Source organism: Grammomys surdaster, unplaced genomic scaffold (assembly GCF_004785775.1).
Source record: "Grammomys surdaster isolate TR1022 unplaced genomic scaffold, NIH_TR_1.0 221, whole genome shotgun sequence".
In the NCBI taxonomy this organism is placed as follows: domain Eukaryota; kingdom Metazoa; phylum Chordata; class Mammalia; order Rodentia; family Muridae; genus Grammomys; species Grammomys surdaster.
Window position 1 is genome coordinate 496277 of NW_021604666.1, and position 13463 is coordinate 509739.

At 36.2% G+C, this 13463-nt stretch overlaps 1 protein-coding gene across 1 annotated transcript in view; it reads right to left on the minus strand.

Moving 5' to 3' along the window:
- The window catches only part of Thsd7b (thrombospondin type 1 domain containing 7B), an 834275-nt gene that overhangs the window by 328298 nt on the left and 492514 nt on the right, over positions 1 to 13463 (minus strand). Inside the window, exon 12 of the mRNA XM_028773130.1 lies at positions 8859 to 8962. Within this exon, the coding sequence (XP_028628963.1) occupies positions 8859 to 8962 (104 nt within the window). The remainder of the gene's footprint in view (positions 1 to 8858; positions 8963 to 13463) is intronic.

The window sequence follows — 13463 nt, forward strand, 5'->3', positions numbered from 1 at the left end:
GTGTGTGTGTGTGTGTGTGTGTGTGTGTGTGTGTGTGTGTTTCCAGACAGGATTTCTTTTGTAGCCCTGGCTGTACTAGAACTCCCACAGTAGACCAGGCTGGGCTTAAAGGTGTATGCCACCACCTCTGGGCATGATAGTCTATTTTTCTTCATTGGATCAATTTGAATAATTTGCACATGCTACTTCTACATCCCAAAGGAAGAGGTTTTGGCCCCATAACTGTCACCATTTCCTATAGTCTTAGTTAATATTTCTCATGACCACCAGCAGTTTACTTTTAAGAACTACAATAGTAATATCCACAGCCCCTCTCTCCAGTGTAATTATTACTATCTTCCTAGGTTTACAAGGAAAGTGAAATTAATGCTTCCAGAGAGATCATTTGTAAAAGCATCAACAAGAAGGAACTATTCTGTTTGGGAAATTTGAGGCTCCCTGAAGATAGCTGATATAGTTGGACCAACCCCACACAAATACTGAGAAGCAGAACTGACATTTGAAACATACTGTTTTATATTTGAAGAGAAGGACTATTCTTTACTTACTTTCAAGACTTGCCCTCTAATTTTTTTCACTTATACTGTGGAATCACATGATATTATCTACAACTTTAAAGTATAAAGTTTCAAATATATCAGTATAAGTTTCAAATACATAATGGGTGGCTCTTGATAACCATTAGTTTGGTTTTAATGTTAACCCTGAAGTCACTAAAATAATATCCAAATGTATCCTCTCTCACAGTGTGTATATGTCATGAGCTCATTTTGTATTAATAATTTATGCCATCTTTTACTTTTTCCTCTGTATCAGCCAGTCCTCATTGGTCTATATCAAGTGCTCTCAACTCATTGTGATGCATTTTGTGGTATGGAAGATTAGCTACTGGATGGCATTGATTTCTTTTTTCTTAAATGCCTTTTATGTGTGCTCCTTCTAATCTACCTCCAGTATTACTATTCTAGTGTGAGCTTCCAAATTCCTTCTTGGCATAATTTCAAAGGCTCCATGAGCTCCCATCTTTCCTACTTTCAGTTCCATTTTTTTTCATATCCTTCCAGGAAACAGATGACTTGAAGAGCTCATTGACTCCAGTAGGTTTTACATCACTTCCTATATACCCGGATTAAAATAGAGTTATTTAGTTTTTGTTTTTCTCGATTCTTTACAGCATGGTTGGCCTTAAAAGATACTGTTTCGAGCCCTACTCATTTGTTTGAATTCAGAATTTCAGTAGAACTGAGGCTTGACACACCAAAGCAGAATTTACAGGCACTGGCACAGGTGTGAGCTTCTTGCTCAGTTGCTTCCACCTGGAATGTACATTGAGGTTTGATTTTCATTTGGAAATGTACGCACAAAAAAAAAAAAAAAAAAACAAAAAATCTATCTCCTTCTGCTCCAGTCCTGAGAGGGAGCTCTGGATAAACAGAAACAAATGCCTCGACCTTACTTGCACCAGTGCTAAGGGAAGTCAGGAAGTGCTGCTGCTTAAAGGGATGGGATTTGGCTCTGCACAAAAGACATGTAATCCTGTTACATGTACATAGTTTCTTGTAGACTTTGAAATTTATATCGGCATTCCTGAAGGGAATATAGTTCTGTAACAGAATTATATGGCTGGGAGAGAAACTTCTCACTGCATTTTTAAAAGCAAATGACTGCATCCAGCAGTTGAAGTTTCTTTTATCCATCCTCAGCACCAGCATCCATTTCATTAGTAAAATATCTTCTGAGGATATGCGTGAGGTGAATGTGGGGGAAGGGCTACTTTGTTCTTGGAATCATAGCTTATTATATTAAAAACCGAGGGGCTAGTGCAAGGAGATATTACTGAAGCAACAGTTAGTTAACACCGTGTAACTAAAGCATTCTGCCTTAGGTTGCCCATCTCCTTTAATATTTATATTTAATTTATCACAAAGTTTTAAAATATGCATATTTTACCTGCAGCCACCACAAAAAGCCACAGAGATAATCCTACCCTGAAACACACAAAGGAAATGAAAAATGCCTCCAAGAGCCATGACTCACTTATATTAAAATTCAATCTCTACCGTGAACTGAGCACTTCACTCCGGAAACCAAAGCCTATGGCATTATCAAGCCTGTCCTTCTGTCATGCTCATGGGATATTTTAATTTTTGAGAGTTGTCATACACTGTCAATTTAATTTCTACAGTCTACCCTGGTAACCCTTATTTTCATACTTTCAGCAATTATATTTAAAAGAGAGATGTTTCCAAAGAATGACTCTTTACAGCTGGAGAGATGGATCTATGGTTAAGAGAACTTGCTGCTCTTACAGAGGACCCAGGTTTAGTTCAAAGCTTCCACTGGTGGCTTATTGTGGTCTGTAACTCCAGTTTTAAGAGATCCAACTCTCTCTTCTGGATTCCCTAGTAACTCAAACAGATAATGCAAATACATACATGAAGACAAAACACTTATGCACATAAAGTAAAAATAAATACTTTTTTAAATGGTCCATAAACTTATGATACTTCTAATGAATCTTTTGGTACCTGGAACTGAGCAAGGAATTAAACTGATAAAGAGCATTATGCACACTAATAGAACATTCTGACACTGTTGTATTTATGTTATTGATGCTTTGTTTCCTTTACATAGGGTTTGACCACACAGGGAAGGCTGATTTTGAACTTGGTGCTTCTTCTGCCTCATCATTCTGAGTTGGGATTCTATGTCAGACTTATGAATATTCTTTAATAAGATGAATAATGAAGTCTGATCACTTTTTCCTGTATGGTTAATAAGGTTATTCAAAACAACTCCACCAAAGATATTGACACTAGTGTGTCAGATAAGCATTTACTCATTACTTACATACCTTAGTATATTGATCTGGTAAATAGAGTCATGCCCTCCCTTCTGTAGAGAGCATATTAAGATTTGAGTTAGTGTATACAAATCAGATTTAGCCCTAATTGAATGTGTTGTGAATGTGAGAATGACCATGCCAAGCACTACAGTGTCTCAGACACATGATAATGGCAAAGGATTTCTCTGGTCTGTGTGTGAATGTTGACACTGTATGAAGAAATTGAAGACTACAGCATCTTCCAGTATGTTAACAGTGCCAATTTGCTTTCCTAGAAGATCTCCTATGTGGATCTGCTAACCAACATCCTCCTTCAGCTGCCTACAATAAACCAATGTCTTCTATTTGGATATATAAAATAAATACGCTGAGTTTCCAGACTGCTGCTGGCGCATCTCCATCAGAGCACAAGGCTCAGTTTTTCTGTACTGCACTTGTGTGTCTGTCCTTTCTTCATTGTCTCATTACCCTAATCAAGTTTCCAGGACTCAAAGATGTGCAAGATAGCCACATACTTCCATAATGCACAGAAAAACATATAGATGTTTCTATGTCTTACAAATATATTAGTTTCCTGGGATGGGTCTCAGTGACTCCCCATCCCTGATTGTCAATGCCTACAGCCAGAGACAACATAGTTTGTCAAGAAATATCCTGAGAAAACCACCCTATATTTCTTCCCAGAAAACACAGTCCTTCCTTCTTTAACAACAAACACAAACCAAATGAAATGACTAAGGCAAAAACTACAGATATCTCTGACTACAGCTCATGACTATTGTAATCAACACCTAGACATATATTTTCCCCCAGTGAGTCTATGGAAATAACCTTCTGGTTGTGATCTATATAAGTGAACAGGCAGAACCAACCTTTGTAATAACAGCAAACTTCTATTTGGGAAATAAGAATGCAAAGATTTAGAAGTTTGTTCCTTGTCTCCCCAAAAGAAATGTGTCTACCATGGGAGAGAAAAGCAAGAGTGGCTAATGGCTGTGCTCTGGATCTGGAGTGTTTCCAAAGGCTCGTATGTAAAGGCTTGACTTCTAGCCTTTGATACTAGGGGAAGGCGGTGGAGTTTCTATTAGGAGAGAAGTAGTAAAAGAAGGACAGATCTCCTCAGTGAGAATGCACTCCCAAAAGAATATGCTAGAAGCCATGCTCTCCCTCATGTATCTCAATTTTACTTCCCACAGTCATGGAGTTGGGCAGGTTCCACAACCACATATACCTGATGTGACATGCTACCTCACCGAATTCCAAAAGCAATAGGCCAACCGACCGTGGACTTCAACCCTCAAAAATGGAGCCAATATACTCTTTTCTTTCTTTAGGTGAATTTTTCCAAGACATCCTGTCACAGTATCAGAAACTAACACACAGATCAACAGTTTTGACATCTGATTGACAGGTTAGGATGTTTGTATATTTCAGTACTCATTCGAGTACACAGTTTGTATCTTTTCAGACTGTGTATTTATGATGTATTTCTATGTGATTTTTAGACCAAGGTGGTTGATAAGTTGGTTGGCGATCTTTATCTCTCCCTTTCTTTCTATGAAAACAACATCACTCAAGACAAAAATTGTTACTCAGAGAATTAAAGTACTCAGATTTACAGTATGAACAGTTTGTTCTGAGTCTAGTTTACATAAGTTATTGATTGATTTGGAGGCTTTATGAATATAGACTTTACAGTGTATGATTTGTATAAGCTTGGGAAATTGGATAAATCAAAATTTAAAAATTCAATCACAAATTAAAGACTCTAGAAAGAAATTAGGATATGAAAAATTATGACATCGAGCATACCTTGCCCAAATAATAGACATATAGATAGATGTATACATGCAGCATATATATTTCCATGTTTGGGAACCAAGTATTATTACCGCCATACAATTACAATTTTAGAGCACACTGCTTCTTCAACTTTTCCTACCTATTCTTTATTGTGCCCTTTCTTCAAAAGTAAAGGTAACCCAGATTTGTTCTTATACTAGATTATCACATGCCTTTTTAAAAGTAGAAAAACACCTTAAGTTTTAGGAGATTCTTTTAAAGGCGAAGCAAACAGATTCCCTGAACCTGTTGTGTGAGAAGTCTAAACTAATTAAGAAAGAACAAAAATATTTGATAATGATTCGTGACCTGCCTTCTTCATTTCTCATAAACGTTATTCAGTGAAAGTAAACTGAAATACAGTGCAAACATTTTAAGACATCAAGAGCATCTTAGACACAAAACAGTAATCCTCTATCTACTGTTTCATCTCCATCATAGTGCTACAATGTTGCCTTTCTGATAACAGGGAATACTTGACATTTGATAAATGAGGTACAGTCTAAAAGGAAAACATCTGGATTTTTTGAACCAGGTTTAAAGGAGTCAGTGTGGGCAGTAAAATTAAAATTACTCCACAAATAATTTCATACTTCTAGAAATTTTAGGACCCTTACATTTTTTCTTTATATTACTAAAATGTTTACCTCGTTAAGCATAGTGATTTTTTTAAAACAAGAATATGTATAGTTCTTTCTTCTATAGTATCATCTGTCACAATATTGGAATTGTATTCTTTCTTTTTTCAAATTAAGCACGATTAACTGGATAAAAAACAAAAGTCTGATTCTCTGAAGCAAAGGGTATCTTATACAGTAGAACCAGAATTCTCACTGCCCTGGAGAAGGTACTGATATTTTGCTATTTCTGCAATTCTGCCTGATCTTTTTTGTTATTCTTTCTTGATCAGAAGAGAATTATATAAATGAGTTTTAAGTGTGTACCAATTGAACAAGTTAACAACATAAACACAATAAAATAAAGTAATGGGTCTTTATATTTCTAGAAATATAATGATTGTAAATACTGAACATGAAGGAGTGAAAACATATAAATAGTGGTTAAGATACACATTATCTAAGTCTGTTGCTGAGTTAATCCAAAAGGGTCAAAGGAAAGTCATGGATTTGTCAGGTAGGCAGGGATTAGAACTCTCTTAATCATTTTAGAGCTTCCACCAAATTTTACATACATTAATGTTTGCTTCCTAGAAAACAGATATAAATATACCTGTTCTACACCAGTGTTCCTCAACCTTCTTAATGCTTTGGCCCTTTAATGCAGTTCCTCATGTTATGGTGACCCACGACTATAACATTATTTTGTTGCTAATTCATAACTGTAATTTTGTTACTGTTATGAATTGAAATGTATATAGGATACCTGGTAATGTGACCCCTGTGAAAGGGTTATTTGTGATCTTGGTATCTCCTCTGCCAGGTCTTGTAGAGCCCACCTCCAGCAGAAAGACAGGGCATCAAGTAAGGGATGGGGTTGCCAGCCCACAGTCAAAACTCTGACCCATAATTGTTCTTGTCCAAAAGAACTGTAGGGATGGAAATGGAAAGGAGCCAAAGAAAGTCTGGTGACTGTCTCAAAGTGGGATCCAGCTCAAGGGGAGGCCCCAAGGCCTGACACTATTATTCAGGCTATGTAGTGCTCACAAAAAGGGACCTATCACGACTGCCCTCTGGAAGACCCAACAAGCAACTGAAAGAGTCTGATGCAGATAATGGAAAGAAGCTGATGACTCTTGTGGTTGAATTAGGGAAAAGCTGGAGGAAGCTGAGGAGGAGAGTGACCCTGTAGGACGACCAGCAGTCTCAATTAACCTGGACCCCTGAGACCTCTCAGACACTGGACCACCAACAAGGCACCATACACCAGCTGAAATGATGCCTCCAACACATATACAGCAGAGAACTGCTGTGTCTGGCTTCAGTCAGAGGAGATAAACCTAACCTTCAAGAGACTGGAGGCCCCAGAGTTTAGAGGTCTGGTGGGGTGGGGGTTTGGAGGGTGGGGACATACTCATGGAGACAGAGGGTCAGGGAGTAGGTATGGGGTGTGGAACAGTCAGAGGGTGGACTGGGAGGGGAAATTGGAGTCAAATAAAAAGATTAAATAAAAAGAAAGAAAAAAACAAGAAATAAAAAAGGAAGGGTTGTTTGACCCCCAAGGGGATCATGACCAACAGATTGAGAACAGCTATTGTAGACAGTCTCAAAAGTTTCACACTAGAAGAAATGATGGCAAAGCTAGTTCCCGTGCTTGAGAGTGAACTGTATAGGAGCAATCCTGCCCAGCATAAGGTCTTAGCAAGGTGAATTGCATTTCTGAAACAGCAATGAATGCCAAGGGCAAAGCATGACCCATGAGAATTTACTGAATGGTCTAAGCTCATACTCCCTTTCAGCTACAGGGTATCCTGTATATAGTGATTGAGAAAAGGGTATCCAAATATATAGTCTCCATCAAACTAGAAGCAACACACTTGGACAAAACCTTTTAGAAGGGAGTTCAATGTCACTGTAAACCACATTGAATCCACACAGACATGCCTCCTTGAAGAGATGGAACAGGAACATCAGAGTGAAATTAGCACTTGTGACAGTAGAAGTCACAGGTGCGAGTTTCCCTGGAAAGCATATAGCTAGGTTTGTGAACTGCTTTGGTCTTGCACCCCACCTCTTCTCTTTTTAAGGTAAAATGGCCTCTCTTCCTGAGATGATTCCCAGTTTTCCAGTTTGTTCATGTTATGCCTCTGAAGATGAGATACTCTTAGGTAAACTTTAGGGGAGCTTGTTTTCTGCAGATATTTTCATCTTGCCTTGATATATGACGTAGACTAAGACCCATAAGAATTGATTTGCTCCTTTTCACTTTTCAAAGCTGATACTGACAACCCCTGTGTTTGGAAAATTAGCTTGTGAGGACCAGATCATTCTCTCATTTCTCGCAATGATGAGCCTCACCTGAGTCCTTTTCAATCATTTTGACTTAGTTCAACCAAGAGATGTAGAGTCTCAAAAAGGCATTTTTTCTTGGATACTTATTTGATCATTTTCCATGTTTGTTTTATTTTTTCTTGAACTCTAGAAATTTGGCGTGCAACTTCTTTCATTGTCTTTCTGATTGATTCCTTCGTAGGCATTTCTTTATTTGTTTTCTCTCATACTAGAGGCCTTTTCAAAAACCATTATTTTTCTATTAATTATATAATACTAATTTATGCTAATAACACTAATATACTAATAATATTTAAAGGGTAATACATATATAATACATTTATAGATATTAAGGGCATGTTGCCTTGTGAACAATCCAGAGCATCCAATGTGCAATATTTAAAAATATTAATTTCTAAATGTCATTATCTGTAAGTCAGGTAAAGAAACCCACGTTTTTCTAGGTGTAGTTGTGCAAATGGAGCTAGAAGATCATTAGCACTACCCAGAAAAGCAAGAACAGAAGTGAGAGTCATTCCATTTTCAGAATAAAGTATTTTCTATCAAGTCCCATGTAGTTTGCCCTTGTATTATGAATGAAACAAAAAAGGGAACAGCCCAAGTCACTGAGTGCTTTTCATAGATTTGCTGTCTTTCCTCGAGGTACCTAATAAAACATCCAAGCCTATCGCAATGCTATTTAGAAGTTTTAATTCTTTCTGTGCATATTACACATAGTAAATATAAACACACACACACACACACACACACACACACACACACACACACAGATACTTGTGCTTAAACCAGGACCATGAAGATTAGCCAATTCACTCAGCTATGTTCTCAATCATATATTTAATCAGCACATAAACATGCAATGTAAACAAAGTGCAATATGTACTTTCAGATCTAATTTTGGCATTTCTTTAACATCTTGGCTGATATTCAACATACACTCACAATATAGACATTGAGATCAGTTATAATTGAAATCTATTTATTATTTAATTTTGCTTTACTACTGAGGTGCGGAGAAAGGTTATGTTTAAATGATGATATCTAACTAACAACACTTACTAATGCCAAGAGTCAATTTACTGATAAATATAAATAGCTCAATCCAGAAATATTGCAACTTGCCCACATATGAACAGCCAAGTACGGAGAAATAGGACTTTAAACTATGCATGAACATGAAGCTATTTTAAAACCCTGCTTACCTCTTGTCTGCAACCCCTTCCCACATGCCTCACTGGTGCCTGTTCTCCCCTGCCTGATAGACTCTGGAACCAGGATACAAGGGCTCCATTTCTGCGGCTTCCACCTGGGACCACAAGGAGGAACAGAATTTTTAGCACAACACATATGCAGAGGAAGTATGTGCAACACTAGACCTAGAAATGCAGAAATAGAAAAGACCAGAGTTCAATTACACTAGATTTGAAACAAATCATATCTGGTACTATAAGCCTTGCCAGCTGCCCATGGAGGTAAGGTCATAGACCTCAGAGAAGAACCTCCTACTCCTACTTTTTTAGACTGTATAATTCTAACTATATTCTAAAACCTTATCTTTATGCCCATGGGCATATGTAGTTCTTACTCTTCATGGAACAATTTTTTCTTTGCACTAAATTGGGACTCTTGGAGAAATCCACAATAGCTCAAAATAAAAAGAACAGCATACCAAAGGGTAACCAACTCCAACAAATACATCTAAAATGCAACCTCTACATATATAGCTCAGGGAATACCATGAAAAAGGAGACAAAGGATTTTAACAGTTAGAGAATTATAACATCTGCATTGCAACAATAATGTCTGTATATTACAGAGAAGCTACACTCACTTAAGAAATCTCAAAAAATATGTCAGCCTCAACAAGACCCGCATAATGACACTATCAGTTGGCATGACCATACAAATATAAGACATCTCAAAGGTCCTAATCCTATATGAAGAACTCTAGGCAATTAATGGCTGTGGAAAGAGTGAGAGTAATTTCTCTACAGAGACAAACCTCATGACAGTTTGTCAAATACCAAGTAGTGAGCCTTAAACAGATATATGTATGAAAAAGATAAATGTATGTGTGTGTGCATATATATGTGTGTGTGTGTGTAAACATGTATACATGTGCATATATATCAATATATATGTATTTGTGTCTCTATATATGTATACATACATATATATAGACACATACACAAACATGTACATATATATATATATATATATATATATATATATATATATATACACATATATGCATGAGCACATGTATGTATGTGTTACAATAAATAAATAATATAGAATCCACCCCAGCAAGTACTGGGGACAGTAACAGTTGACTGTTGCCTTCACTCTCCAACTCAGGTTCATGATTAAAGCTGTGATTCTACTTCTGGGAGTTTGAACATTTCATGTGTGAATCTTAGTTTATATAAAAAAACAACAACAATAAAGAGAAGCTCAATATACTCAGATCACTCTGTTATTTACAACCATTTAAAAAATGGTTATAAAGAGGAAAAGGGAATAATCCTTGTTTCCTACCAAAACATAAACGATTCAACGTTTTAATATCTAAAATCTTAGGGTGCAAACTTACACCCCTGAATTTTTCCTTTTGCTTTTTGTTAAATATGGTACTTCTAGAATTCAGATATAACTCTACCATTTCCATCAGTCATAGAATGAACTACAAATGATGACTCTAGCGACAGACCTAACCCCCAAGCTCATCTTAGGGAGAGAATGAATGTTACAGGATGAGATTTCATGTCTTCCTTTCCTCTGAGGAAATGGTCTCTGAAGAAGTCACCTAGCTTCTCTCTAGTTACACTCCTCAAGTTAATAAAAGTGTCTATTTTTGTCCCACAGAGGATGGCTTTTGTTCTTAAAGTTATTTCTGCACTTTTTGTTCTTTCAGTTACTGTGCTTTTATGTTCTGTTTCATAGAAGCCAAGAACTAAGGTAAAACTGGAGTTACTTTATCCACTGGCTCATACTTTATGAGCTCCATATAAAAATATCACCAGTAAAGAGAAACATCATTGATCACCTTTGAGTGGTTTCTTTAATGAGAATGACTACCAAGTTTGGTTGAAAATCAGGAAACACAAATAGAAAGCATGTCATAATCAAATAAATCAGCTGTTAACTTCTACAATAGTAAATTCACTTCATTTATACATAGTTTCCCACAACATAGTCACATCCACAATATCTAAGGTGGCAATGGGCTTAGGTCCCACTATTTGGATCATGATCTATTATTCACTATGATTATGTAAATTCTTTAAGCTAACTTTACACAGGCATCTCAGATCTACGTGAAACTAGGGTATAAACTCCTTTTAGTGTGCTGTGGAAACAGAATGAGATGGAAGAAATTTTTAGAGTGTCTTTGGTAAGCTCTCAGGTTTGAGATGATAAACTAGAATTCATTCAGAGTAAGTCACAGCCTGAGATTGGACCATTCTGGTTACTTGCTCCTTGGGTCTTTGTTACTGGTTACCATTAATTCTGTATAAAGTCATAATGTTGTTTTCTCTTTAATCTGTAATTTAATTTACTGGATGATACAGGACAACCTAGGTGGGCATTTCAATTCTGTTCTAATTTGGTGAATTTGGACATGTGGCTTTACTTCAGTTAAAAGAATAAAGTAGAAGATAAGAATAAAACAAAACAAAACACCACCTAAACTTTTATTTTTTAAGATAACTTCATGTAGAATACCAGTGTAGTGGAAGCAAAATCTAACTGTAACTACAGTGATCAACATTACAAGGTTTCTTTCTTTCTTTCTTTCTTTCTTTCTTTCTTTCTTTCTTTCTTTCTTTCTTACAAGAATCAGGGTTGTGTTAATTTGGACATAGCTTGAAGTGCACATCAGAAAGTAGGTTCTGAATACAGCAGAACTGATTTCTAAGAAGATAGCAGGAAGTTAATAAGAAAAATCAGTTCGAACACGAAGGGTTAAATTGAAGTGCTATCAGATAGCAAGGATTGAGGAAAAACAAATTCCATCAGTGGTTTCTGAGATTTCTGCTGATTATAATGACTCTAAGTTTATTAAAATGTCTGATAATATTTTACTTGGCTGAGTTTTTCATTTGGCTACTTTCCACAAGTGTGCTTTTCTGGACATAGAAGTTTCAATATTTACCCAAAGCACTAGAGGGTGATTACTGAGAGTGATTTCACAATGGCCCCATGGTTATGGGAACAAAGAGCAGTCTGGACCTGATCCCAGTGGTTATCTACATCCTCCCCAAGCTGTCCATCAAATTGGGATGATGGAGTGAAGCATGGACAGAACAGAGGGATTGAACTTCTCAGTGGCACACTTAAATTGTAACTAAAATGAGCTCTCTTTGGAAAAGCAATGGGACTACATTATTCCTGAATAAATTATCCCTTAAGACTCACAGTTTTAAGACAGGGTTTCTAAAATTATCAGGATAAAACATTAGATAATTTTGCAAAATACATTTTTGAGTGAATTGGTAAAACTATATGATTTTTAAAAGATGAGCTATTATCATAAATCAGTGACTTCATTTAAACTAAGATTATTTAAAAGTGATGCTATCATTGAATTTCAAACTTTCAAATTCTAAAAGAATGGAAGATTCAGACTTGAAAATGAAATTTGGACATGGTTTCATAAACAGTACTTTCTAATTTCTAAAAGGGAAGATAGAAAGAGCGTTAAAGGTTTAAGTGTTACTCTTCTCTTATTAAAATGAGGGAAGTTGGCAATAGGAATCATAAAAGATATATTGTACATGTGCATAAAATTTACAAAGAATAAATAAAATTATTATTAAGAATATATTATCCCCTGAGTTAATAAACATACATCCGATTTGCTGTTTGAGACAGGATTTTATGTAAATATAGAGCCAGGATTGTCTTAAACTTATAATCCTCTTGTCTCAGCATTTCCAGAGCCAGATTACAGGTGTATGCTGCCATATCCAGTTTGTTTTTTAATGGCTTATTGAAAGGTCTAAGATGAGAACAACAGGATGAGTATGTACCTCATGATGTAGTGGAGTTGCTTGGTTCTCTTTGTGTTATGTTTCCATGTGTAAGTCTATGTGTCTGCATGTGTGTGTCTATGTATGCCTGAATATGTAAGTATATGTGCATGCATGTGTGCCTAGGTGTGTTTACATGTCTTTGTGTGTATCTGTCTATGTGCATATATACATAGGTATAGTGTGCATATGTATGTGTATTACTGTGTGGATATGTATATGTGTTTATATGGTATTTGTGTATGTTTATGTATGTATGGTGTGGGGGGTGAACATGTATATTTTTATGTAGCTTTCTCTGTATTTATGTATTTCCATGTGTGTGTATGTATCTATGTATGTCTGTGCATGTATGTGCGTGTGTGTGTGTATGTGCATCTGCATGCCTGTGTCTGTGTTTTCCTGTGTCCACATGTGCTTATTGTATTCATGTATGTATGTAAGTCTCCATATGTGTGTGTTTGTGTGTTTATGTTTATAAGTATTTGTATGTATATATGTATATATACATATATATACCCATATATATGTATGTATGTGTGTGTCTACATATCTTCCTGTGTGTATGTGTCTATCTATGTATGTTTGTGTGTATGTGTTTTGTTTGGGTCTATGTGTGGTTGTTTATATGTGTTTGTGTCTGATTGTGTGTGGCTGTCTGTATGTGTTTGTGTCTATATGTGTATATATGTAGTATGTGTTTGTGTGTAGGTGTGTGTGTGTGTGTGTTTGAGAGAGAGAGAGAGAGAGAGAGAGAGAGAGAGAGAGAGAGAG